Below are 27,464 nucleotides of genomic sequence, written 5' to 3'. Positions count from 1 at the left end.
ACCTCCTGCTAAGCCTTCTCTTTTTACCTGTAAAGTACTCAGGTACTTTATACGTACTCACCAAGCCTTCTCTTCCTTGGGTCACATAATAGTAATTTTAGTAACTTTTCATCTTGAGTTTTATTTTCCATTTCTAATAATTTTTCACTACATGGTCTTTACAGAGCTAAGCCCCCAAATTTCTCATATGCTATGGAGTCAGGCTAAATATAGGAACCTGGTTCTGATCTAACTGCAAATGCAGTGGTATTGGTAGGCACACTGACTCTTCTCAGAGAGCCTAAATCTAAACCCTAAAGAGAGGAAAAAAGGATGCAGGACAGTATATCTTGTCAATATGCTACCTCTTAGGAAAAGAGGGACAGCAAGAAACCACTTGTATTTGCCTATACTTGCTTGCAGAAATGCTAGCAGGAGAAACAAGACATCCTTCACAGCAAAAGAGGGTTGGGAGTAAAAGGATCAATGGGGATAGGAGGTCATGGAGGACATCTCAGTACATAAGTCCATACCATTGACATTGTTTGCACTTTTAAGTCGTGTGCATATATGACTTTTTAAAAACACAATGAAATAGCCTCTCCTATAAAACAATGAGTCAAGCAAGGGCAGCATCTGGGTTCTAGACTTAGCTCTGATTCTTATCAGTTCTGAGGCCTAGGAAACTCTAAGTTACAGACGGGGATAGATGGCCTCTAAGCTTACCCTCAAGCCCAAAAGTCCAGGGAAACTGTTTATTAATCGCAAAACAAAGTAAAAGTGTTACTCGAACTCACTGGTACATCAGCATTTACTACAAGGCACAGATTAATACAAGTGAGCCTAGATCTTAGTAAAGCTAATTATCAAACATGATTGGTAGGTTTTACAATGTCTATTTCCTACTTCAAATAAATAATCTGGATGTTTAAAAAAACAGGTGGCTCAGTGTGTTGGGCCTCTACCTTTGGCTTGGGTTGTGGTCTCGGGGTCCTGGGATCAAGCCCCGCATCAGACTCTCTGCTTGGCAGGGAACCTGCTTCGCCCTCTATCTCTGCCTGCTGCTCTGCCTGCTTGTGACCTCTCTCTCTGTGTCAAATAAATAAATAAAATATTTTAAAAAAAAGAATTACAGAAATCTTAACAAAACTGAACATTATCTAAGAACATGATATAAAAGGGGTTTCTAATAAAGCATAAATCAGATGACTTTTCCTTAAGCTAGATAAACCGACAGTATCCAAATCCCCCAGATTTATAAATCACTCAGGAGTAAGGAAATTGAAGAATGATATATTCAAACTAGAAGCATATTTAGTATTTTGAACTGTGACAGAGACAACCCAGGCTCTCTTTTAATCTTCATACTGTAGTTAAACGATCAATTTATAACATTACAGAAATGTTGGTTTCCTAATCCCCATTCTATACATATCAGTTGCCCATTTAATGAAGTTACTTGCAAATATTAAATAATTAACAACATATCACTAGTATGGTATTTCTACATATAGTTAAAGACAAAATTGAATTATATGTGAATTAAAACATCTATTAAAGACTATTAATCTTAGGAGATTAATAAGGGAGCAGGAGGAAGGAAGACTAATTAACAGTTAGAAAAGTCACTTCGCTGGTTCATGGGCCGTCCTGAGTCCTGCTTTGAGGGGTTCTCAGGTTTCTGTTTCTCAGGTGCCTGTTCCATGTGTGTTTACCTCATTAGATCACCAGGACAGGAATTATGCCTGACCTATCTATCGTTACATTTCCAATGCCTAGCCCAAAATCTGGTACATAGTAGGTGCTCTATGAATTATGCTGGGGGGAAAAAAGATCTTATCATAGCAATATTTTTATAAAAAATGTTATTAAAGAGGAAGATATAATGCTAAAAAATCTCAAATTCACAGAAATGACTATTTCCGCAAGAAAATAAATTCCATTAACTCATATGGAACCATTCATTTAAAGTAGAAAAAAAGAGAGGAAGCCCTGGCTAATTTGGGCAGTATTGGAAGAAAAAAGGAAAATACCTAGTCCTATTCTTCAGTTAAGACTCTGGCTGTTTGACAAACTAAAAGAAAAGAAAATGGGTACTGGTGCATAATGGCATGTGTAGTAAGCTATCATCCTATTAAAAAAAATCATATTTGTATGTGCAAAGAACATTTCTGGAAGCTACAACAAACCCATTGGCAGAATTTAAATTTTTCAGCATATATACATATTATTGGGGGGGGGAACCTCTCAGCTACTCTTTCTTGGATTATAACAAAGTAGCCTCCTCCAGATGGATCCACATCTAGCCAGCCCTTCTCAAGGGCATACACAGTTCACAGGGAAAAAGCAGTTATTTCAAATGGATCTAAGCAGTGCTAGACAAATTAAACTTTTATCTCGGCACACTTTGCCTACAACTGAATTCCAGGCTTGTTAGAAGAAATACATCCACTAAGATAATCAAAATGTTATGCCACGTTTTCGTCAAATATGGTGTTCAACAGTTTGCAGAGGAAAAGAAAGCAGTTATGCTTAGAAGGCCCTCTGCCTCATCTGTTTTTCATAGCTTGGATGTTGATGCTCAGAAAACCGTTTTCACATATTATCTTATTAGCAGGTTATTCACATCTTCACTTCTTCTAGCCAATCTTTCCCACATTAAAAAACAAAATACTGGCAATGCGTAGAGCTACATTTTCTCATACCATCCCCGAAAGGCTTTTACCACAGCCAGGCCCTAATGGAAGTCAGACTCCTGAGCCTAAGGGAATGTTTGCAAAGCTCACCCTCGTGAGACCAACTTTCCTAAATTCATACCACGAGAAGAATATACCGTCTAGCAAAAGCACTGGTAGGAATAAGTAATTCTCCAAGTGTGAGTTGGTGATAACAGACTCCCAAGCAGACAAGGACCTCAGGGCCCCAGCTTTAGATTCCTTAGTTAGTCTGATAAACATGAGCTCCATGCTGATGGAAAACTCACTTAACAGCTGACATGTGGAAGGATGAAGTGATCTGCCTACAGATGAGATTAGCATTCCTTACTCCAGTCTCAGGAGAGAGAAGTGTGATCAGCAAGAACTGGTCTTCAAAATTAGGAATCAGTTCATGCCAAGAAGGTCTGCAATAAAACAGACAAAGGCAAGCCAAAATTTCTCCAGTTTGAACCTCTGAGCCTCCAAACATAGGGGTCTTCAAAGAGTCCAAAGGAATATGTTTTATTCAAAAATATGCAAGGAAAGAGTATTTTCAGTTTAAACACAGTTTTAACAGTTTTTCTCTGTTGGAAAGGATACTTAATAAGCAAAAAAGCAGAACCACCTAGTGTATACCATCCAGAAATGTTAATAATATTAATAACTGATATTCTGATGTTCTAACTTAAACTATATTCTGATAACAAAGATAGTTTTGTCTTAGTAAACTGGATATAGGCTAGAATGACTGAAAAATAAAAATTAAGGGATGGGCAAGGGTCCAACCGAAGGCATTTTAATACAGTGATCCCTACAGATGGCACAGACACAAAGCAAACCAAACTCTTTTTTTTTTTTTTTAAAGATTTTATTTATTTATTTGACAGAGAGAGATCACAAGCAGGCAGAGAGGCAGGCAGAGAGAGAGGAGGAAGCAGGCTCCCTGCTGAGCAGAGAGCCCGATGCGGGGCTTGATCCCAGGACCTGAGATCATGACCTGAGCCGAAGGCAGCGGCTTAACCCACTGAGCCACCCAGGCGCCACCCAAACCAAACTCTTCATTGATATTTAGTATGGTTTAAAACCTGCAAAACATGAATTCTCAAATGGCCCTACCAGATGCTCCAAAAAATAGAGAAAAGGCCGCTAAATCTGTCCTAGAGACTTCTAAAAAACAGTTTTCTTAATGATCTTTTCACTTCACATTACTTACTGAAATCCTAGCGAATAATTTCATGGCTTAATCATTTCTGCTCTCTGTTCAATAGAACAGACCTCAAGTAAAATTTCAACTTATGAGAGTGGTTATCAAAGACGTCCTGGAGAATATCTTCTTCTTAGCAGATTTTTCAAAGCTGTCTACATACATACACAAACATATACAGAAATGGCACAACTATATATTGCACAAATATATACAGAAATATATATAACAAAGCATTGTCCATCGACTATACACACGATGCTAGAGAATCAGAAGTAGGAGCTCCAGGACAGGACAACTCCAGCAGATAAACACAAACACTGCTATTGTGCCCTGTTCTGCTCGTTCATATCACTTTTCTGTGCTCGAAAAGAAATTCCAATGAACTCCCGATACAGAGACAGTTTTCTTGCTACAAAGGGACCTTTGTTTGCAACCCCCACAAGTGACAAGGTCAATCTTAGCCAATCTTGACATTTCTATGGAACCTTTCCACCAAATTTTTTTCTAAACTCAAATCATTTCCCAAAACCTTTTTGAAATCCAAAGAAAACACTGTATAGATAAAGTATCAGTTAGGTCCTTTAACAAATACCATTCATGATACACATTTTCCTCAAGAAATTTTTCTATAAACACGCTTATAAAATCTAAAATCGCAAGGGTTATATGACTTAATCCACATCCTTTAAAAATAGGCTAAGAATATGGTAATAATATACTGAATTAATATTTAAGACAGTATTCACCTGTCTACTTAGTATATAGAAAGTGATTTCAGATTTTTTAATAAAATCATATTTTCACAGCTTTTACACAAAGTTGACATTTTAAAAATTAAAATATTTTCCTGCAAGGTTGCTCAGTATTTATATTACCACCTAAGGAACAAAGAATTCTTTCATTTAAGTCCCAAGAAGGACTTGCAAACTCATTTTCTATGAAAGTTTACTTTGAAAACATTAGACTTTCCACAAAGCAGCAGCAAATAATCTGAATTTATTTAGTTCTTCTTTTTTTTTTTTTTTAAATCTGAATTTAGACAGCACTTTCCAAACATGTATTTCATTTTCTTCCCCAAATCATAGTGAAAGCAGTTTGGGACTTTAACATAAACAATTTGGATTTCTTTTTAATTTTATTGTATAGTTGCACATTAGGGCTTCTGATAAGATATAAGTTATAGGACACTTTCATAATCAGTTAGCTCATACTGTCGACACGTCAACCACGAGCCACATTCAGAGACTCTGGTCAAGACACTGGACAATATCTTTATTGGAACAATGACCACAGGGAAAGGACAAGATGACAGCTATGATGGGCCATGCACTGAGCAGTGTCAGAAAACCAAATGCTCTTTGCTTTTAAGGTCTCTACATTCTAAGAGGTCAAAGACATTCAAATATGAGATAAGAGTCTAAACACATTCTATGTCTACTGGTAGACACCAAAAAGAGCAAATCCTAATTATTTTCCAGATAGGGAATCCCTAGCAGAGGCCTAAACCGAAATTTAGTTCTTTAGACTGAAACCTCAACTGCACTTAAAATGTATGTGTAGTTTTGAAAACAGTGGTCCTGGGGAATGTATACTGTAGAATCTTAAATAAATAAATAAAGTCACTGGTTTCAATTCCATTTAAAAACGTGAATGACCTTAAGCCAATTCACGTGATTTGGATCTCAATCCCCTTACCTGCAGCAGAGAAATGACAGCACTCCCCAGGACACTATAAGAGATTAACTCAGCTGAAATAAGAAAAGCCCTGTAAAAACACAGAATTGATGCCTAGGTGCTAATAATTAACACACAGCATTTAAAGGCAACATCCCACAATAAACGAGCAATCAGCAAGCTTAAAGGAGCTTGCTTTTGAAATTTAATTCATCAACCATCCTCCTCATGCTTAAATCAAGTGCTAGATTTAACTTGGCTTGATCACAAAGTTTACATTAAAATCTTTTCCATCGGCCAGAAAAACTGTGTGGTCCTGCTTGTTTAACTCACAACTGGCAGAGTCAAAAATCCATGTAATGTTTCAAAATCTCCAGCTGTAAATGCAATGCAGATGAAATACTGCAACTAAACCCCAGCCATTGTTTCTTTTTCCAAAGTTCTACCCTCTTTTAAGATTGATAACAGCTAATGACTAAGCTTGGTAACACTTTCATCTGTCCCAAGCAGGAGCATTGTCCAAGTTTAAATCTCCATGTGACAACTCAGAATCCACCGACTCTTGGAACTTGCAAAAGCAATGCAAGAAGGAAAAAAGCATGTAGTAGCCCCAAATGTCTGCAAAAACTAACCAGGAGAACGGCCTCATTGGCAGCTGCAGCATGTCAGGGCCTGTTGGGAAGTACTGGTTCAAGGAATCAACTGCTTGCAAGGCAAGCCCCAGGCTGAGGGGAAGCAAACAGCTCGCGCTTTATGGTGAGGGAGGAATCCATTTATCTAGACTTCGTTCAATGTCAAAACGAAGGGGGTTCTTAGAATGTCGTTAAGACACGCCACCACCACCTTTAAAAACAAACCCACGCAAACCACTGTGCAAATACTGTAAGACAAGACCTGTCTTTAACCTAGTCCTGGAACAATGCCAGCAAAGGCAAATATAGAGGCGACATCATTCAAAAGTCATTACATAAAAAATCCAGACACATTTCTTCAGAATGCCAGGCAAAGAGAATCAAAAGCACAGTGATATTATCAACAAAATCACTGCCCCTTGAGAGCTTACCTACTGTGGTGCTAAGTATTATCTCCTTTAACTCTCATACCAGCCCTAAGAGGCTAGATAAGCTATGGTCCCCATTAGAGAGAGGAAGAACTAAGATTGAGAGAGTAAGTATTTGCCTACCACAGTGCTAAAAAGATAGTCTTCAAAGCTTGAGGCTTTACATATTTGTGTTGTAATCTTCAACTTGAGGCTTCCTACAAATCGTAATAATGGTAATTGTAGTAATAATATATTTAAACACAATAAAATTTTTTAAAAATAAAAAATAAACAAAAATAGTGTTCATAAAAATTTTTAAATATTACTTAACTCAAACTAATGCCAACTGCCATCTGACAAAAACAGAGTGAAGGCTATCCATGCACCTTGTAACCAGTATCCCAAAAGGAGAGTGGGGCTTCAAGGTGTCAGCTCTCACCTGGTTTCCTATGCTACAGTACCCCCGCCCCTCACTTGGGCCTGGATCTCTTGGTCTGGAGTCCTACTGGGCGAAGCAGGGTACCATCGAGCTGTGTAGTGCTGAAGGGCGGTGGGGGTGAGGGGTGTATGTTGGGGCTCCACTTCTCACACCGGATTTCACAAAAATTTTGTTTTTAGTCATACCTTTACTCCAATGTCATCACTTCCTGCACCTTCCAGAGGTTCTAGGGTTTAAATCTGGTTCTTTCTTGGCTTTCCTTAGTACCAGCTTAGAGTTAGCCTTCCCAGATTGCCTCAAATCGTTGCTAAGAGTCCATCTGTTTTCAGGGACCAAAACACGGCTGCTCTTGTTTCTTTTCTTGTGGTTGTCATTGTTGTTTAATCCTTGGGGGTTTATGCATTGACTATCCTATCGTTTTTGTGGGATTTCAAAAGGGAATGAACTGAAGGGCATGTGTCTCAGCAGTCATCTTAAACAGGTGGCATCAGTTACAAAGACTTTTTATAAAGACTTCAGACCCATTGCTCTTCCACAGTCTTACCTGAAAGGATGGGGACTATTATTCAGGCAGCTGTTGTCCTTCTTCCCCCACTTGAAAGGATACTTAAATAAAAACTGCTTATTTCTTTTACTATTACCCCAGATACCAGCTATTGATAAATGCTGAACAATATGGACTAAAATATTCATGAATTTCAAATGAACTTCTTCATTTATCTCAGGACAAAAAAAAAGTCAAAGCATGTCATAAAAAGTGGCTTCTGAGGGTCACTGTCTTTCAACGACCAGCCAGAGAAGTTTGGTTTTAAAAAGGAAGTTTTTCTGTTACATGAAGAGAAATAGGGCAATTGCTTTATTTACCAAAGAGTCTGTGGTAAACTTCTGTTATCTACTGGGGCACCTGGGTGGCTCAGTGGGTTAAAGCCTCTGCCTTTTGGCTTGGGTCATGATCCCAGGGTCCTGGGATCAAGCCCCACATTGGGCTCTCTGCTCAGTGGGGAGCCTGCTTCCCCTGTCCCTTCTCCACCTGCCTCCCTGCCTACTTGTGATCTCTGTCAAATAAATAAATAAAATCTTAAAAAAAAAAACTTCTGTTGCCTACTGAGTAAGACAAGAGCATCTGTTAACAAAAAACAGTGTCAACAGCCAATATTTAAGGTTCTACAACATGAAGAGTTCCATATTCTCTGGCCTAGTTAAATTTAATGTTTTTCTTTTAAAATTTAGCCTTAAAACTTAGTCGGGAAAGACAAAATTCTATCCAAAGTTTCCTGTTATCTCATTAAAGCTTAGAATTTTTAATTACCAAGTAGGAAACACACTTCACAATGCAGATATACTGTAGCATTATTTGAGTCAAATGTCGGTTTTTGAAATAAAAAGTTATCTCACAGAATAACATGAAAGCATATGCATTAGAATGGTATTTAGTGTCACATGATACTTTAATTTCAATATAATCTGATTAAAATCAGGAAAAAGAATCTTCTGGGGGAACAAATGCTGGGATTATTTTATACATTTATCATTTTTATTATTTACTCTTCCACGCAAGGCAGAAACTGAAAAGTTTGGCATCAGCTGCTCATGACAGGTTGGGAACAAATTCAGTTCCTTAGGACACAAAAGCAAATTAATGGATATTTTTATTTTACTCTGCAGAAATTGAAGACAGCAGAGTTTTAGCTTTAAAATTCCTTCCTAAAGAAATATGCTGTTTCAACTTTGCAATGGGAAGAAGAAAAGCATGTTGCAAAGTTCTTTAGCAGACACCTGGGAGGGAAACAAAACTCTTTCTCACCAAGTCCTCAAGACTCCATGTTCCAAATACTCCTCAAGTCCTCGCTCTCAGACCCACCCCCAGTTTCTCTTTGAGTCTGGCTACATTGCTGTCACGTCAAATCTGTCAGCATCTTCACCTCCTCTCTCTCTCTCTCTCTCTCTCTTTTTTCTTTTTTTAAGGTTTTATTTATTTATTTGAGAGAGAGAATATGAGAGGGGTAAGGGTTGGAGGGAGAAGCAGACTCCCCACTGAGAAGAGAGGCTGATGCGGGACTCAATCCCGGGACTCCAGGATCGTGACCTGAGCTGAAGGCAGTTGCTTAACCAACTGAGCCACCATTGAGGCGCCCCTTCACCTCCTCTCTAATGCAAACACCATGCTGTCATCTCCTGGACCACCACAGCCATCTCCTACTGGATCACTTAAGGTTTCCACACAGCCTTCAGGAAACCATAAAAACACCTCAGCAGAGCACACAAAGGCCTGTGTCATCTGTTCTAACCCTCTCCTTCAATTCTCACAGGGATCCTTAAGCCCACAATCTCCAGAGCGACTCATACCCGTGCATTTCAGTGACCCATATGGGCTAGAGGATTCCTCTGCACACATGCCGAGGATGTTCCACCAGCAAGCATCCATCCCTGAGGACAAACAGTCACTGTGTGGACGCCATCAGAAATGCTCTAGAACCCAGGCGTCTTGCAGAATAGAATCAAAGGTTCCACAAGTGTTGACTAAAGTGAGCAATTCTTTATAAAGAAAAGAATTTAGTAGGGACACACCACTGATAAGCACTCACACCCAGCATTAGAATGATCTCGCACACTTTCATATAATGTCTTCTGCTGCTTTCATATAATGTCTTCTTACACAGAAAGGCTTCTCAATGTTATTCATCAGCAAGCAGTGAAGACCCTGAGCCACTATAAAGGGGACCAGATGTCACACTGTTGAATCCACAAAGCTGAATATCGAGCGTTTTCTGACCTCACTCTATTCTAAATATCCCATCCTTTCTGGCTAGTTTTTCCTTAGGGAAAAGTACAACAATGAACGTAGTCTTCACTATGCCACCTTGAACAATGCCATGCTAATGCCTCTGTAATCACTAATTTAAAGTTGGGTTTTTTTTTTTTTTTTTTGACAGAGAGAGAGGTCACAAATAGACAGAGGCAGGCAGAGAGAGAGGAGGAAGCAGGTTCCCTGCTGAGCAGAGAGCCCATGCAGAGCTCTATCCCAGGATCCTGGGATCATGACCTGAGCTGAAGGCAGAGGCTTTAACCCACTGAGCCACCCAGGCGCCCCTGTAATCACTAATTTAAACACCCATCATTTGCTTTATTCAACATTTTATGTGGCATTTTCTTCTGACTGGAAATTCTTTTGGGGGGTAGCACATCAAGTAGTTATCACTTGAGAGTCTCCTGAATTTTGAGAGTCTTCTGAATTTTGTAAAAGATTACAATTAAGATCATAAAATTTTAATCTATAATTTAAATTAGTTATTTCAAGGTTAACCAGGCATGGATTTTTTCAATCCCTATTTGGTAAATACTTCAGGGGGTGAGGGTTAGCAACCTGCTCAAGATCAACCAACTACCAAAAGAAGAAGTGACTATTCAAGGCCATGCACCCATGAACCACACTGATGGACAAGCCGTGCTGTCAGGGCCCAAAGCCTTAAGGACCCAAGTCAGCCTCTGTTCAAGAACTGTGGTTACGTTACAATGGAATTAATGAAAGGCCTTCTCTGGAGTCATGTGTACACTGTAAGAAGCTGACATGCGCACACAATTCAAAGCACAATTTCGTAGCAGCGGAAAAACACGCCACTGTGGTTTTTTGAAGACATATTCTCATTAAAATCACGACTTACATTTTATAGTTATCAAAACAGTAAAAATTCTTGATAGCTGTGTATCTAATACAGAGCTTTGTTTCTGTAGGTCAACCAAAATACAAGTTAAAACGAAAGAGACTCCTTCTGAAATCAGAATACATTTCAAAAAGGGACATATCATTGAAGCCTCTTGCTCTGACCTCTTCACGGAGGGAGAAAAGAGATTTTCATTTCTCTTACTGAAACTAGAAAGACTGGTACCAAAAGGACCAGTAGGCTGAACACAAGGAACAACCCAGCTTCTAAACAAGGAATCCCAAGTGGTAGTATAGGCCACCAGTGTTCCCGAAGGCCCAGTGGGTCCTCTGACCATGTATTTTTAAGTATCCATGTCAATATCAAGATTGCCAGTATCTCCTCCTGTAGTGGAAGCCGGCTTCGTGGAAATTTGAAGATCTCGTTGATCTGACCACAAACCCCAGCTCTCTGAAGTAGCCCCAACTGACATGTTAACATGTTTGCCATGAATGTTCCATCTTGTAAGTTCAAAAGTTAGGTCTACCTGCACACGGTGATGGAGCCAGCAGGCAGGAATATGTTATCATTCCTGACTGCTTGGCTCTGCCCTCATGTGACAAATAAGCAAGGTCCAAATTTGCAAAATACTTCTAGATACTCACCTCTGGGACAGATCCAATTTTCGTGGCCGTAGGGCTTGTACAATATGCAGGCCCACCAAGAAAGAAATGAGGCACAAAAGCAAATATTTAAGAGGTACCTTTGCAAGTGAGAAACCTTGAAGCTTAAGCTTCACTGATTATATGGTAAAGGCAACTTTTACCCAATGATATAAAATTGCCAATATTCGACTACTTTGTTCTACCAAAATAGCCACTTAGATGGATCACACTGATGGCAAAGGGTTCCCATATCGGCTCTGTGGTTCACTCAGAAGAATATAAGAGCTCACTACTGGTATATAAACTGAGATTCCTACACTTATTAAAACTGATAATGAAAATTCACCTCAAATGGTACTTATGGAATGTTAGATAGGGAAAACCTAAGGTAACCATGATAGTCACTGTAACTACATTTTCAAAATAATATTTACATAGATGAACAAAAAATATGAAAATTAAACAAAAATAATTTTTGTATTTGAATACAATGAGTTATTTTAAATACCATGAGTTATTTTCCCTCACAACCAAGGGTTGTTCTATTATCCATATATTTATTTTATTTTATTTTTTTATTTTTTTACTCTTCTTTTATTATGTTATGTAAGTCACCATACAGTACATAATTAGTTTTTGATGTAGTGTTCCAAGATTCATTGTTTCCAGTGCTCCATGCAATATGTGCCCTCCTTAAAACCCACCACCAGGCTCACTCATCCCCCTGACCCCTTCCCCTCTAAAACCCAAATAATTTAAAAGGAAGAAGAGGACAAGTGTGAGGAGAAGAGGCAGGGACACAGAAGGAGTGAGAGACCTCAGATGTAACTGTCTGTGGTGACAATTCATTACAGATTTGCCATCCGTCTATATATCAACAACCCAAAACATATCTTGAACTTTATTTCAAGGGATCAAGACAAAATCCAACCAAATCAATGAGAGACCTCATATTTCTAAGGGTCTTCCCTTTGAGATAACATAGATGTTTGTTAGTAAGGAAGGTCTCAGCTTGACCAAAGGCCAACTAAGATGAACTTACTTTTTGCTTGCCTCACAGACATCTGTAATGTTGGAGAAAAGATGGTGACTCTCTGTTTTGGTCATTGTTTCACTCAGTTCTTTAGAATTTTTAAACATTCGTATCAAAATCTCCAAGCTGAGTAAATAGGAATGTTCAGAGGATATGACTTCAAAGATAGCCTGGTATGAAGGAAAAAGAAATGTATTATTAATTACTGTGATTGAAGAACTAAATGTAGCTTTCATAATTCTCCTATAAAAATAACATATCTTGAAAAGCACAAAAAGATAAGCATGAAGAAAAATGCCTCACCAAATTACTGTCTTTTTCATCTAAGGCACATAAACCTCAAGAAATAGAGTCACTGTCCACAGTGTAAAAATGAAAAAGCGAAAGCATTTCGGTGACCTGAGACTGCATCCTGAGGTCATGCTTTGTCAAGGGGTAGAATATATGGAAGGAAAGCTAGATAGAGAACGTCATAAAACCTCACTGTGACATTAATTAACCTTTGAGGTCATCTCTTCCAGGTCTGTTTTCAAAGTATGCTGCTCTGGGACACGAAGGATTTATAGACATCACTTGGAATCCCAAGAACATTTTCACAAATACATTTCTTCGCTCTCCTCCTAAGCAGGCTCCCCTTCTCTAACCCATATTTTAATCCAACAAATTTGCAGTCAATTATAGCGAAGAGTCTGGGTGTAGCAGAAGAGCCTCAAAAGGTTATCAGGCACAGGAATTTTTTTACATTAAGCTCATACAACTGAAAGTGATTCTGTTCATTTAACAAGACACCTGCTCTGCTCCCGTCACTATCTCAAGGAGTGAAGGACCCCCTGCAGAAATGCGTGGTGTCAGGCACACAGTCATTTACCTGCTAAGTGTTCATTAATGTTAAAAAGCCTGGGGCACCCGGGTAGCTCAGTAGGTTAAAGCCTCTGTCTTCAGCTCAGGTCATGATCCCAGGGTCTTGGGATCGAGCCCTGCATCAAGGCTCTCTACTCAGCGGGGAGCCTGCTTCCCCCTCTCTCCCTCTGCCTGCCTCTCTGCCTACTTGTGATCTCTGTCTATCAAATAAATAAATAAAATCTTAAAAAAAAAAAAAGATAAAAAGCCAACCCACATATGTAGGCACCAACGCCCTGTGTAAGGAATTCACCTAGCTCCCTAACAGATTCAACTTCAAATCCTCCAAGAATGGCAAAACAGGGATTACTCTTCAGGCAGGCATGGTCAATTCCCTCGCAGGCTGGAGAGTCACATCCTTCCTAGATCTCTTCCTGGTAACACTGTGATCTTCCCCTTGGCCTCCAGGTCTCTTCCCCCCTCAAGCCCTTGGCCCAGAAGGCACAGGAGATTCTTCCCATAAGTCCCAGTGCTATGGCTGAAGCTGGGTGGGGGCAAGCAGGCACAGCCAAGTGGACCCCCTAGCTGCTGATAAGTGGTCCATATTTTGAAGGTCAGGTTAATGGTGCCAGTCTCAATGTTCATCTCCATTTCAGCATCCACAAGCTTTAAAGGAAGTCTTATTTAAATGTGCTAGTCTAGCCTCAGTCATGTTCCAGGGACTTAAATGATATAATCATCTAATGAGTAAAGGGTAAGAACATGAAGAGTCTCACTTGACCTGTATCTTGTATAATTCTATCCAATAAACACAATTATCCCTGGGAAATGTAGTGCAAACTGAAGGAAACGGTCGCTTCCTGACCAAAAACAGTGGATGTCACGTTGTTGATAGTTATGACACCCCGAATGACAAAATATTTTCAAAAGCAAAGGCTTTTTTAATCAAATGCAAAACACTAAGACTTAAACAGAAAGACTGCAAGAACTACATAGAACAGATCACATGAAAAAATGATTAAGTAGTTGTTTAAATTAATATATTTAACTGTAATAACTGTTAAAGCATCCTAAAATAGAGCCGTCAACTACTTAAAAGCAAATTGAGTCTAACTTTCTAAAAACAGCTATACAGGAATAGAAAGGAACCATAAAGTTTGATTTGCTGCCATTATTAGTATTTTTTAATATCACAAATCTGAATATTTCCAAAATATAAAGGAAATGAGTATGCTCAAATAGAAAAGGTTTAAAAGAATACAGGGATTAGGACCCTGGAGTAGCTCTTGAATTGGTCCACAAACATCATTTATGCTGCAGTGTTAACAATGAAGAAAAAAACATACCACCTACTGTGTAAAATTTGGACAAAAGATTTTTTTAAGGTGGTATTTAAGGTGGAATACTATATGGTGGGCTGAATGAATGATCTGGATTAATATATATTAACATAGATAAATCCCAAAACGGCTGAGTGGCAAAAGTAAAGAAAAAATATATTCAGAATCATCACTCATCTACATTTTAATGCTCACATATCCACACAAAAATATGTACATAAATATATGTAATACATAATTTTAAAGCACAGATTGAGAGGCGCCTGGGTGGCTCAGTCGATTAAGTGTCTGCCTTTGGCTCAGGTCATGATCTCTCAGGGACCTGGGATTGAGCCCTGCATCAGGCTCCCTGCTCAGTAGGGTGTCTGCTTCTCCCCCTGCCCCTACCTGCCACTTGTGCATTCTCTCTCTCTCTCCCTCAAATAAATAAATAAAATCTTAAAAAAAAAAAAAAAACAAACACAGATTGGACAGGTACACATCAATTCATAATTATAGTTGCCTCTGAGGAGGTAAGGAAGGAAAAAGCACCAAGGAGAACATAGGACTTCTACTTTACTGAAAGTCTTGTTTTCTTTAAAAAATATGAGGAAAAAATTATAAATGTAATACATTTGTTAATTCTCAGTGATGGGTACACCAATATTATATACTATTCTGTTTTTGTTTTTTTTTTTTAAGATTTTATTTATTTATTTGACAGACAGAAATCACAAGTAGACGGAGAGGCAGGCAGAGAGAGAGGAGGAAGCAGGCTCCCCGCTGAGCAGAGAGCCGGATGTGGGACTCGATCCCAGGATGCTGGGATCATGACCTGAGCCAAAGGCAGCGGCTTAACCCACTGAGCCACCCAGGCGCCCCCTATTCTGTTTTTTTAAACTTAAACAAAAAATGACAGTATTTCATGCCAATAAAATAAAAATATAGTGCATGTCCTTTGTGCAATTTACAGGCATGTATACACATAAACGTAATAATATGCAAACAGGAGAAAAGTGTTTTTAGAATTTCACTACCTTATTACAATGAGTAATTTCCCTAAACAGCATTTATTTAAACTTCAAGTTGTATAATTCTATTACTATCTGTTTTATTTTTTATTAGGTATACCTTTATTTTGGTATAATTTAAGATTTATTGAAATCTTGCAAAGAGGGAACAGAGCTCTTATTTCTTCATCCAGCTTCCCCTAACCAGGGCACATGACATAACCATGGTACATAACATTTTATCTGTAGACAAACGTACATACTTTACTCAGATTTCACCAGTTTTCCCACTAATATCCTGTTTCAATCTGGGATCTAATATCTCTTTCATTTTTCAACGTATCTCTTCCAGTTTCAACACCTCAACTAGGGGCTTTGTTGTTTAAGCTAAAATGACATTAAGGTGTTTTAAGTTTTCTTTCCTGGTTCTTAGATGTAGTTTTATTTGACAATGAACACATACCTCTTATGCAAAAAGAACAAAATGAATAAGTTTTCAAAAGAAAACCCTGACCCAGTGCACACAGTAGGTGAAAACACTCACTCTTGGGAGCTTTAAAAGTATCTGCTCAGTAGAAAACATACCTCCTGCCTCTTTCTTTCCTCTTGACTAACTGTCTGTGATAATCCATTTCTTTTCACCTAGAGGAAAAAGCAAAATAAAGTTGAGCTCATTTACTTCAACAACTTATTATGTAACACATAACTCCATGCTCTTTGAGAAATGAATTATAGGAAATTATGCAAAATGTGTGAATTCAGCACATATTAATTTGGGGGCCCCTCAATATTTAATCACAATAATAAATTAGCATCAACACAAAAGAACTGCAAAATGTCTAGAACATTATCTCGTCAGGTTGTGCTAATCTGTCCTAGTCTTAGGTCTAGATATTTCTAAAATGCTTATCAAAAAAATTCCCAAACCATAAATGAAGAAATCTAACAATAAAGAAAGTAAAGCCACCCCTCCTGAGACTTTACTGCCCTGGATCACACATTGGATCACACTATTTTTTACCCAGACTCCATGGAATACCTGTGCTTGCCTTAGCAACCCAAGCAAACAGGAAAAAAAAGACCCCTTTGTCCCAGTTTCAGCATTCTTTTCAGTACAGTGACAACTGACAAAGAAGAGAACGCCTGGGTGGTTCAGTCCTTTGAACACCAGAAGGACTCTTGATTTCTGCTCAGGTCATGATCTCAGGGTCCTGAGCCCTGTATCAGATTCTGCACTCAGCCAGGAGTCTGCTTGAGATTCTCTCTCTCCCTTTCCCTCTGCCTCCCACACTGGCTCACATGCTCCCTCTCTCTCAAAATTAATTGATCAATTTGGCAAAGAAGGATGTTAACCTGATAGTCTTTGGAGAAACACCAATACCCACAAGAACCAAGAACACCAGTACCGTACTTGGAGTAACACAGTTGGACCACTGGCTGAATCACTGCAAGCTCTACCTAAATTACCACACATTTTTTTTTTTTTAAAGATTTTATTTATTTATTTGACAGAGAGAGATCACAAGTAGAGAGAGAGGCAGGCAGAGAGAGAGAGGGAAGCAGGATCCCTGCTGAGCAGAGAGCCCAATGTGGGACTCGATCCCAGGACCCTGAGATCATGACCTGAGCCGAAGGCAGCGGCTTAACCCACTGAGCCACCCAGGCGCCCTACCACACATTTTTATTTGATTACTGCAGTGCCTACCATTATTCAACTTTTTTTTTTTAAGATTTTATTCATTTGTGAGAGAGAGAGTGTGTGCATGCACAGACACACAAGCTGGGGGAGGGGCAGAGGGAGATAAGGAGCAGACTCCCCACTGAGCAGGGAGCCTGATGTGGTGGTACTCGATTCCAGGACCCTGGCATCATGACCCAAGTCGGAGGCAGATGCTTGACCGACTAAGACACCCAGGTGCTGCACATGATTCAGCTTCTAAACCAGAGTGGAGGCTCCATGAACTCCATGAAGGCAGGGTCTGGTGTGTCTTCTGGTATACCTGGCACTGAGTCTGGCACATGAAAGATACTCCTGTTTTTCAGCTGAAGATTAAATTAGCAGAAGGTAAGGCATACATAAAATACTGACCGATTAAATTCTGTGCTTAACAGAACAGCATGAAAGGGGAGAGTTCTCCCCTTTTGTGAGAAACTAATAACAATAAAATATAATGCAGGTCTTCAAACACTTTTAAAAAGCACAGCGATCTGGGCGCCTGGGTGGCTCAGTTGGTTGAGCGTCTGCCTTCAGCTCAGGTCATGGTCCCAGACTTCTGGGATCGAGTCCCCACATCAGGCTCTCAGCTTCATGGTGAGTCTGCTTCTCCCTCTGACCTCCCCTCTTGTGCTCTCTCTCACTCTGTCTCTCTCTCTTTCAAAATAAATAAATAAAATCTTTAAAAAAAAAAAAAGGCACAGAGATCTGGTATCTACCATCCTCCATTTAAAAATAAATATGCTTCCCGGGGGCGCCTGGGTGGCTCGGTGTGTTAGGCCTTTGCCTTCGCCTCAGGTCATGATCTCAGGGTCCTGGGATCAAGCCCCGCATCGGGCTCTCTGCTCAGTGGGGAGCCTGCTTACCTTCCTCTCTCTCTGCCTGCCTCTCTGCCCACTTGTAATCTCTGTCAGATAAATAAATGGATAGTCTTAAAAAAAAAAAAAAAAAAAAAAAACCTTGCTAAAAATAAATATGCTTCCCATAACAGCTGGAGATTCCTCTTCTTTCTCCTTAGAAATCACATTTCTATGTCAAAATTTTCCTCCAAAATTTCCTAATGTAATTCTATCTGTTAGGGTATCTTGTTAATCACCCTAGCATACCCTGATGCAAAATATATTTTTCAACTCAATTTTCTAAAATTTCCTGTGACTACTGAGCTAAGTATAAAAGAGACTCTTCTGGATTATATGAGCACCACGAATATCATTAATAAACTGTGACCAAAATAACACAATAACTTCAGATTTTAATGCATCAGTCTCTAAAAGTAAATTTTACTAAGAATGAAAACTCTAGTAAGGTGAAGGGTTGTAGTGGCTTTGTTAAGAGGCTTCATGGAAACCAGTATTTTAAATTGACCCCCCATATCTTGTACCCCAGTGGACTGGCACCTTGGAACAAGGCACCACACTAAGATTTGAGATGGGTAAGAGGAACATCTTTCTTCAGTAAAACTGTAAAAAGGACAAATGTAAGAGGAGACTGGAAAAAACTCTGGGGGTAACACTGAGCAGACGCAGTCTCAGTTTTGGAAAGGAAGATACCCGGAACATAAAGATTGAAAAAATATATCCTTAAAATGATCCCTGTCCACTTTGCATGGTCTTCATGAATCCCCTGTGGTGTAAACCTTAGTTTGAAGACCGTAGGAGCATAGGGCCCTACATCGTGCTGTCATGGAAATGAGGATATATGATATGGTCTCTAACCTAACTTTCAGAAAAGAACAGAAAGTAGTACAGTAGTGTAGAAAGAGTCCTAAATCAGTGGTAAAATCAGCGATCATTTATGGAACATTTACTGTGTGCCTAAATGTGTGGTAAGTATTTTTACATCCCCTTTCCCATTGAATCCTACTAAAAACTCACGAAAGTCAATACTATCCTTACCCCAATTCAGGTGGGGATAATAAGTGAGGCTTAAGATCTAAGATCACACAGCTAACAAGTAGTGAGGGAAGGATTTGCATCTATGCCTATCTAACTCCAGAGCCCATACATACTCTCTCTCTAAGGTTTATATATTTTAGAGAAAAAGAAAGTGGGGGCAGAGACAGAGGGAGAAGGAGACAGAGTCCTAAGCAGACTCCCCACTGTGCGCAGAGCCCCATGCAGCGCCTGATCCCATGACCCTGAGACTATGGCCTGAGCTGAAAGCAGGAGTCGGAACCCCAGCCAACTGCATCACTCACGTGCCCCAGGTGGCTGAGGGAGTCCTGTTCTCTGCAAGAGGCACTCCATTTCTAGGGTTGGGCAATCATTACTAAAACACCTTCTAATGCCAGACCTGTATCAAATCTCCATATGTTCTTTTTCATCCACCCATACTGTGGAATGTTCTTAGTCTTACCTACCATCCTGACCCGGGGTGAGCCTGTCAGCAAGAGTTCATGGCTAAAAAGGCCTCTTCATCCATTTTAATAAGGGAGGGGACCAGCCAGAAGAATGAAACTGTTCAGAACTACTCCCATTTGGTTAACCCTGAAGAGGAATTTCACAGATTTCCTTCCTGACACACAGTCCTGGCAGATTGATACCCAGGCGCCATGCCCACGATCTCTGCAGGTGAGATCACCAGCAAGAATTTCCTTGCACTGGCCTTGTCATCCAGAGTTACTAATGAGTTCAGACCCAGAAATCTTAAGAGAAAGACAATGGGCCATGTGGACTTAGAGACCTACACAAGTGACAGGGAGTTTACTGAGGGATTAAGAGTACTTTATCCCATTAAGAAGAAGAAGGAAAAAAAAAAAATCCCCAGACAAAATAATTTCTTTTTTGAGGGGGGTTAAAGGTAGTTCTGAAAAAGACAAATTGCTAACTCCCAGAATTATCATATTGCATTAATACTGATACAAACAATGATAAAATACTCCTTTGACCGAAAAGTCATCCATAAGAAACCAGCAACCCATATAAAACTACAGAGACAGAAAAGAAAAAGAAAGGAGCGTTCTTGGATCATAACTAAGAACACTGATGTGCAGAACAATGGAGGAGACGACACGTTGGCTGTGGAGAGTTAGGACAGACCAGCCCCTGCTGGCCGGCTGCCACGCCACGGCCCCAGCGCCCGTCCTTCTCTCCCGGCCCTTCTGTCCCCTGTACAGGGCAGGCTGGACAGCTTCTCCCTCCTGAGCCAAGAGGAGTCATTACGTCCACCTGAGACTTTTGTCCACATTCAACTCGAAATTAAGTAGTACCTGAGAGCAGATGCCTGGATGGAGAAGGTCATGAACAGGCCAGATGCTTTTAGAGACTGAGCGGTTTAGAGAAACGAAACCAGAGAAAGAGAGGGGTAGAAGGATACAAAGGAGGGCCCCCAGGGAGGCTGGTGAAAAGGCAGAGAACAGAATATTAGGGTAAAATGAACACAGTGGAGCAAAATATCAAGCAGAAAAAAACAAGGAAGGAAAGGAGGGATGGGGGGGTGGAAAGGGAAGGGAAAAAAAAAGGAAACTGTGTGCCAAGTTTTTTTTTTTTTTTTTAAGATTTTATTTATTTGACAGACAGAGATCACAAGTAGGCAGAGAGGCAGGCAGAGAGAGAGAGAGAGAGGAGGAAGCAGGCTCCCCGCTGAGCAGAGAGCCCGATGCGGGACTCGATCCCAGGACCCCAAGATCATGACCCGAGCCGAAGGCAGCGGCTTAACCCACTGAGCCACCCAGGCGCCCTGTGTGCCAAGTTTTTAATGGTAAATACCTCTAAGGGTACCTGGGTGGCTTAATTGGTTAAGTATCAGCTCTTGATTTCGGTATGATCTCAGGATCCTGAGATCCAGCCCCATGTTGGGCTGTGTGCTAAACCTGAAGCATGCTGAAGAGTCTCTCTCTGCCCCTCCCCCATCCCTGCTCCCAGGCTCACTCACTCTCAAAAAAAAAAAAAAGCAAACACCTCTAGAAATTTTCTAATTCAAAAACAGCAAACCTTATCAGTAAACTTAACTCACTGGAAGGCTCAGTTTTTTTTTTCTCTCCAAGGGGGGAAAAAAAGCGTGAAAGCATATGTTTACACCTATAATTTTAAAGTTTACCTGCTTTTTGCAGTTTGTACATGTTTGCTACGAGAATCTGAAAAATTATTAAGTTTATCACACTTCATCAAGTGTTCCTCTTGTCTCCATGTATGGAAAAGAAAAAAGAAATAGTACAGCAGTTTCTAACACCTGATTCCTATTTGCTACCTTAAATGAAAAAAATTAAACTTGTATAGGCTTCTTCTATATTTTAATAACCTCTATTTCATATTGGCAGCTCTGGTCAACTGGGAACACATGGACGGCCACAGCAACATGCCTCTAGAGGTCTCTTTGAACTTCACTCAAGCTTTCTTATTCCTCACAGATTTAAATTTTTTACTTAACAATGTCATCAGTGAGTAGAACTGCAGAAGTAGTTTAATGAAGCAATAAGAACTGGATTCAATTTCGGGTTCTTGATTCTGTATCACCTAACCAATTCACAAAAGTGCTCAAATTCTACCATGGAAGATTCTAGACTCTAAAGAGAAAGTACGATACATGTTGCTATCTTCATCATTTTAAGTGGATAAAAGTTAATTCAAGTACAACAACAGAACTGAGCCCACATCTAAATAGTTTTAACATAAGTTAAAAATATAAACATATATGTGGCTTATCAAAACAGTGAATGCAGAGAACTCACTAATGCTATAATAGTTTTACATTCATAATTATAGATTATATATATACACACACACTTATATATGTACTGCTGTAATCAATACTGAAACTGTTCACTCATGATCTTTGTAATGGATATATTTTGCATAACCAAACAGGAGGGAGATTGACAACTGGCTAAAATTAATAAAGAACTGTATAAGATACTTCATCTATGGAAATGATATTATCTGGTTAGAGCTAAAATTTTTGAAATTGATAAAAGGGTAAACTCCTTAAACATATAAAGCCAGAAGTTAATTATTAGCTACTACTCCATCCACAGTTCACGCCTGGCTGCTTCTTGATACGTAGCAAATCTGAGCTTCTTAGAGGACTACCCTATGAGGGTACAGGCAGGTTTTTGACAGTGAATTCCATTCCTGCATTCAGCTCAGCTATGGGATTTTTCACCTTGCAGAGAATTGTGTCAGGACATCCATGAACTTCGCAAAGTTTTCCTTGCCTTTGACTTCACTCTCTGGAATAGGTTATGAGCCTGTTCTCTAGGCCCAAACAGAGCCCCAGTACTGACATTTCTACAGAACCTGGGGCTCTATCTATGGAATAGAACCAGTCCAGTATCTGGGGAGGGAGCCAACATTAATGACACCAGTCTCTGGGTCGAGCAGATGACCATTTTCCGTGGGGTATATTCTCAGGCCCTCTGTGAGCTGATACCGTTTCTAGATCATGTGGGTGGCACACTCTTTCCATGTTTCCCCACCAGCCAGGGAAACCAGAATGGGAGGACCCCAAAAGACTGACCATCCCAAAAGGCTCCGAAACATAGCTAGTTAAAAATTAGATCAGATATTTATAATCCAAGATCACTCCGGCTCCATAAATCACTAATGTACACAGAATACTCAATTTGAGCTAAGACCTTTAAACTTGCTGAAGTTTACCCACTTGCTGAAATCAGCTGGTTATTCATGCTTTCTGGTGATTCCCTACTCCCAGGCTTTTGTTCTCAAGAGTTCAAAAGTGGTAAGGGAATGAATTGCCAAGCAAAATTATACCATGAGACACAATCACTCCAAGGTCCTTTCTATAGACTTAATACAACCCACATAGTCCCTGAATTACAAATGAGCTAGAGTTCTTTCACTGCAAATAACATGGGAACAGCCACTCTCCGTGAGTATGTCTGAAGTTCCTAAAATGAAAAATCTGCCAGAATCTAGAAACAGTGTCCTTGTAACCAGGCCTGTAGGCTCTCTCCAGGCCCACTCAACCATGGCAGGAGATCCTGAGACATCACTCCTAAGCTATGAGCTTCCTTGGGACAGGAGTCTAAAGGATCAGAGATCTGTGTCACCAAAGATCAGATAAATGAGATCAAGAGGAGGACAGTATCATACTTTCAGGAAGGGATGGGTAAACAGATAAAATACTCTTTAAAAAAAAAAAAAAAAAATGGAGAGGTAGAAGACAATGTCCCATTTAATAAAATCATTTTAAAAATATCTCAACTACTGTGCCAGGGATCCCTTAATTTGTTTGTTCTAAAAACTGATCCCTCCTTTGATCTATAATAATAGATCTTTCATAATAATTCTGCAATCCTCGCCAAAGTTCTTGGATCTTAAGAAGCAGCCAGCCTTCTCGGCCTCCTGGAGGTAACCTCAGGTCTGCTAAACCAATGGCAAACTCAGATAGGGCAGGCTGGGGCTTGAGGCTTTTGCTCCCCTATGCCCTGCATCACCTTCTACAGACAGAGCCAGGATTTCTGAATGAACCCAAATTATTTCAATACAGACAGGAGGCTGAGAGTACAAACCACAAGCAGACAGGTAATTAAAAGTACAAGAATAAACTGTTGTCCTTTGTACAATTTAGGAGATAAGCATGCATTACTTCATTGTAATCAGCCATAGTTCATTGTAATCAGCCCTCTCTATGGCCAGAGCTAGCTCTCCATATCAGCCAATTCCTGACACAGAGTTCTTGCCAGTCTTTCATTTATTTATTTTTCAAACTACCCCTGCTTCAAATGCTTACCATGCAGCAGAACCTTTTAGCAACCCCGCAAGGAAGCTGGCAGTATCCCTGCTCTACAGATAAAACACAGAGTCACGGAAGAGTTAAAGCATTAGCCCTACAAAGTAGTAAAACTGGGGCTCCAACCCAGGCCTGCCTGCTCCCCACCCCAGAGTCTGTGAGCTCTTAACCACCCGGGCAGGACTGCCTTTTAATACTTGTGAATTGCGATCTGCAGCTATTCTTCCCCTAAACTGTGGCCCTCCTCCTGAATACCCCAGACACTTCATCTCCCACTGGGTTCCCAGCTTCTACTACTGTGAAAGCTAAACTGTCCGTGGGGTGCCCTGGGATTTAACCCGTTCATTAGTCCTGACCTTACTCCTGCTAAGCACATTTCTCTCTTTCACTTGTGGCTCTTACCGGCCTCATTCCCCTGTGGGGCTACTGAGCCCAGACTCCAACATCCTCACCCTCTCCCCCTCCAGATAAGCAAGAGAAGCAGCTTTCCTTTATCTATCAACAATTAAAGAGAAGAAAATGAAGTTAGGAAAGGCATGAAAAGCCAATGACATGGAGTGGAAAGGATGAAAAGGAAACCGGCTTTAGAAGCGATGGACAGTTCTCTACAAGTATTTAATAAAAGATGAGCAGTTTTAAAAAGTGGAACACTTAGGGTGCCTGGGTGGCTCAGTGGGTTAAGCCGCTGCCTTCGGCTCAGGTCATGATCTCAGGGTCCTGGGATCGAGCCCTGCATCTGGCTCTCTGCTCAGCAGGGAGCCTGCTTCCTCCTCTCTCTCTCTCTCTCTGCCTGCCTCTCTGCCTACTTGTGATCTCTCTCTGTCAAATAAATAAATAAAAAATCTTTAAAACAAAAATAAATAAAAATAAAAAAATAAATGGAACACTTCATAAAATACTGAGGAGCAGTGTTGATAGTGGTTCACAGGGGAAGAGATTGGGAATTGTGGTAAAACCAAAGCAGATTTCAGTCTTAACTGGTGTGTTTAATGTTGTAGTAAGGACAACCTATCTGTTTTACTTCTGTAATTCAAAAAGATTGTTTTAAAGAATTTAATCACCTTTAAATTAAGGGTTTTAAAATGAAAACTGAATAGGGAGTTGGATAAAAGAACCAAACACCCACTTATTTGATGAAATACAATATGGGTTTTAAAAAGTTCTTATGAAGAAAGTTTAATGACATGAACAGTCACTTCACAACATGGGTAAGAGAAAAAAAGATGTGCTATAAAACACCAGGTTTAATGGCATGAAAGGATATTGACAACACTGCTAAGGGGAAAATATGTGTAATAAGACAATATTATATTATTGAATCTTTGCTTAAAAAAACCTCCATATGTACACACATTTAAAAAAAAAAAACCTCTATACACACACACACACGCACACATACACACCCTTGTCTGAAAAGCTCTATACCAAAATGTCAACAGTGATGGGGAGAGGAAGAAATTTCAACTAATCTTTATTTTATTCTTTATTTTTATTGATAACTATTTTTGCTTAGTAGACATGTCTCGGCTTTGTAATTAAAGCCTCATTTTTAATAAAAACTAAAATAGGTTTCAAAGTCCTTTCTCAAGAAAGGAATAAAGCAAGCAGGGCAAACACATGGAATTGTTTAAACATGGCAATAATACCTGCGTTTCTTTGTTGTTGTCCACAAGGAAAGCTAGGGACAGGGCAGGTGACCACCAGCAGAAAAAGGAAGTAAAGCAGGGAAAGGGAGGCAATAAGAAAGCCAGATTTCAGTCAAGCCCAAACCACACAGTGGCTTCTAAGGCAGTGATGAAAATGAGGTGAGGCCAGGCAGGTGTGCAAGTGTGATGGCAACGGGGACTGGGCTAGAACTGGGGTAACTGAGCTCGGCACCCCTGACTTACAGAAGGCCTACATCAACAAGGTCTGACAAGGGCAGAACAGGGCTGAGGTGACCCCCTTTGTAGGAGAGGAGTTCCTGTTCGTGAACGTGATGCGGGTGTCTGGATGCTACTCCATTTTTATTTGTGGTTTTTGTCAAGTGGCAGATGGAGAGGAATGATCAACTCCAAACCAGTCAGTTACTTAAAACAACACTGACAACAAAGTTAATTTCCTAGATTTGCAATAAAAACCTAACCTGAGGAAAACCTATCCTGGAAAATTGGGTAAGAAAGCAAACTGATATATATTTTAATATTTACTTATCTGACGGAGAGAGACAGTGAGAGAGGGAACACAAGCAGAGGAAGTCAGATAGGGAGACGCAGGCTCCCAATAGAGCAGGGAGCCCAATGGATCCCAGGATCCTAGGACCCTGGGATCATGACCTGAGGCAAAGACAGACACTTTAAGGACTGAGCCCCAAAAGCGAATTGATATTTAACATTAGATGCACAAAGCATGCAAAGTTTTCATCAGACAGGGATTACCTTATCGTATGGAGGAGATTCTGAGACACTGGCAAGACTTACTACTGTTGTTCTTCCACTGACCTAGACATCGAACTTCACTCAAGCCATATTTCATACTTTCAATGCTTTTATTTCCTACTCTTCTGCCCACCTTGTTTTAGTCACCCTCCCTAGAGAAAGCTTCCATGATCTTTAGGGCTCTTTGTGATTTCTATCTATGTCATTCATTTTGGCACTGTACCCTACATTCTTTCAGAAACACCATTTAGCTGTTTCATTTCTATTGTCTTCTGAACCAGCTTCTAAGTTCCTACAGGGCAGGTACTGGGATTTAGGCTTGCTTTGTTTGCCACATCCACCACAACGCAGTGTAATACCAATGAATTTACGAATCAGACACCAGTGTTTTCTAAACTACAAGTGAATTACACAATAACGTCCATGAATTTCTGGTCAACACCTATTGAAATGTAACAAAACAGAAAAGACAGAAATATCATAGTATAATGCAAGTATTAAGGGTAACTTCTAACTTTTGTTTGAGATACACACACACACACACACATGCATATACACACAAAAGACTACAAGGTAAAATGTGCTGCTCATTTGCTAAGCCTCTGATATACACAGTGTTTCCAACACCAACTCCACCATGTGAAAATTTTTCTTAAAGATTTTACTTATTTATTTGAGATAGAGAGAGAGCACTAGCAAGGGAAGCAGCAGAGGGAGAGGGAAAACCAGGCTCCCCCTGAGCAAAGAGCCCAATGTCAGGCAATCCCAGGACCCTGACATCATGACCTCTGCTGACGGCAGATGCTTACCGGACTGAGCCATCCAGACACCCCAGCCACCAGGTGCAAATTCACACTAGATAGGTCAGTCGTGTTGCTAACCAATCTCACAGATCCCTACAAGGAACACTGTTCTACTCAGGCCTCCACAAAACAAACCAACCAAGGGGGCCACATCTCTCACAATATTGAATAATGGAGGCTAAAGCTGACTGGAATAGAGCTAGTTAGGCACCTGGCCAAACAACAAAGATTGGTTAAGTGGCCTATTAAATGGGGGGAAAGTGCTGAGCTGCTCTGATCTGACAGGATTCTCTCA

The 27,464-nt window shown here is 40.1% G+C and overlaps 1 protein-coding gene across 4 annotated transcripts in view; it reads right to left on the bottom strand.

Annotated features, from left to right (window-relative positions):
- ARHGEF26 (Rho guanine nucleotide exchange factor 26) overlaps nucleotides 1–27,464 on the bottom strand; it is a 123,845-nt gene that overhangs the window by 78,768 nt on the left and 17,613 nt on the right. For all 4 annotated transcript variants that reach the window (XM_082743312.1, XM_082743313.1, XM_082743315.1 and 1 more), the window contains 2 exons: nucleotides 16,131–16,187; nucleotides 12,386–12,546 (listed from right to left, as the gene is read on the bottom strand). In XM_082743312.1, the coding sequence (XP_082599438.1) occupies nucleotides 12,386–12,546; nucleotides 16,131–16,187 (218 nt within the window). The remainder of the gene's footprint in view (nucleotides 1–12,385; nucleotides 12,547–16,130; nucleotides 16,188–27,464) is intronic.

The sequence above is a fragment of the Mustela nivalis genome, assembly GCF_964662115.1.
Source record: "Mustela nivalis genome assembly, chromosome: 1".
NCBI classification, from domain to species: Eukaryota; Metazoa; Chordata; class Mammalia; order Carnivora; family Mustelidae; genus Mustela; species Mustela nivalis.
Note: the sequence above shows the minus strand (reverse complement) of the source record. Positions and strands in the feature narration are given on the sequence as shown.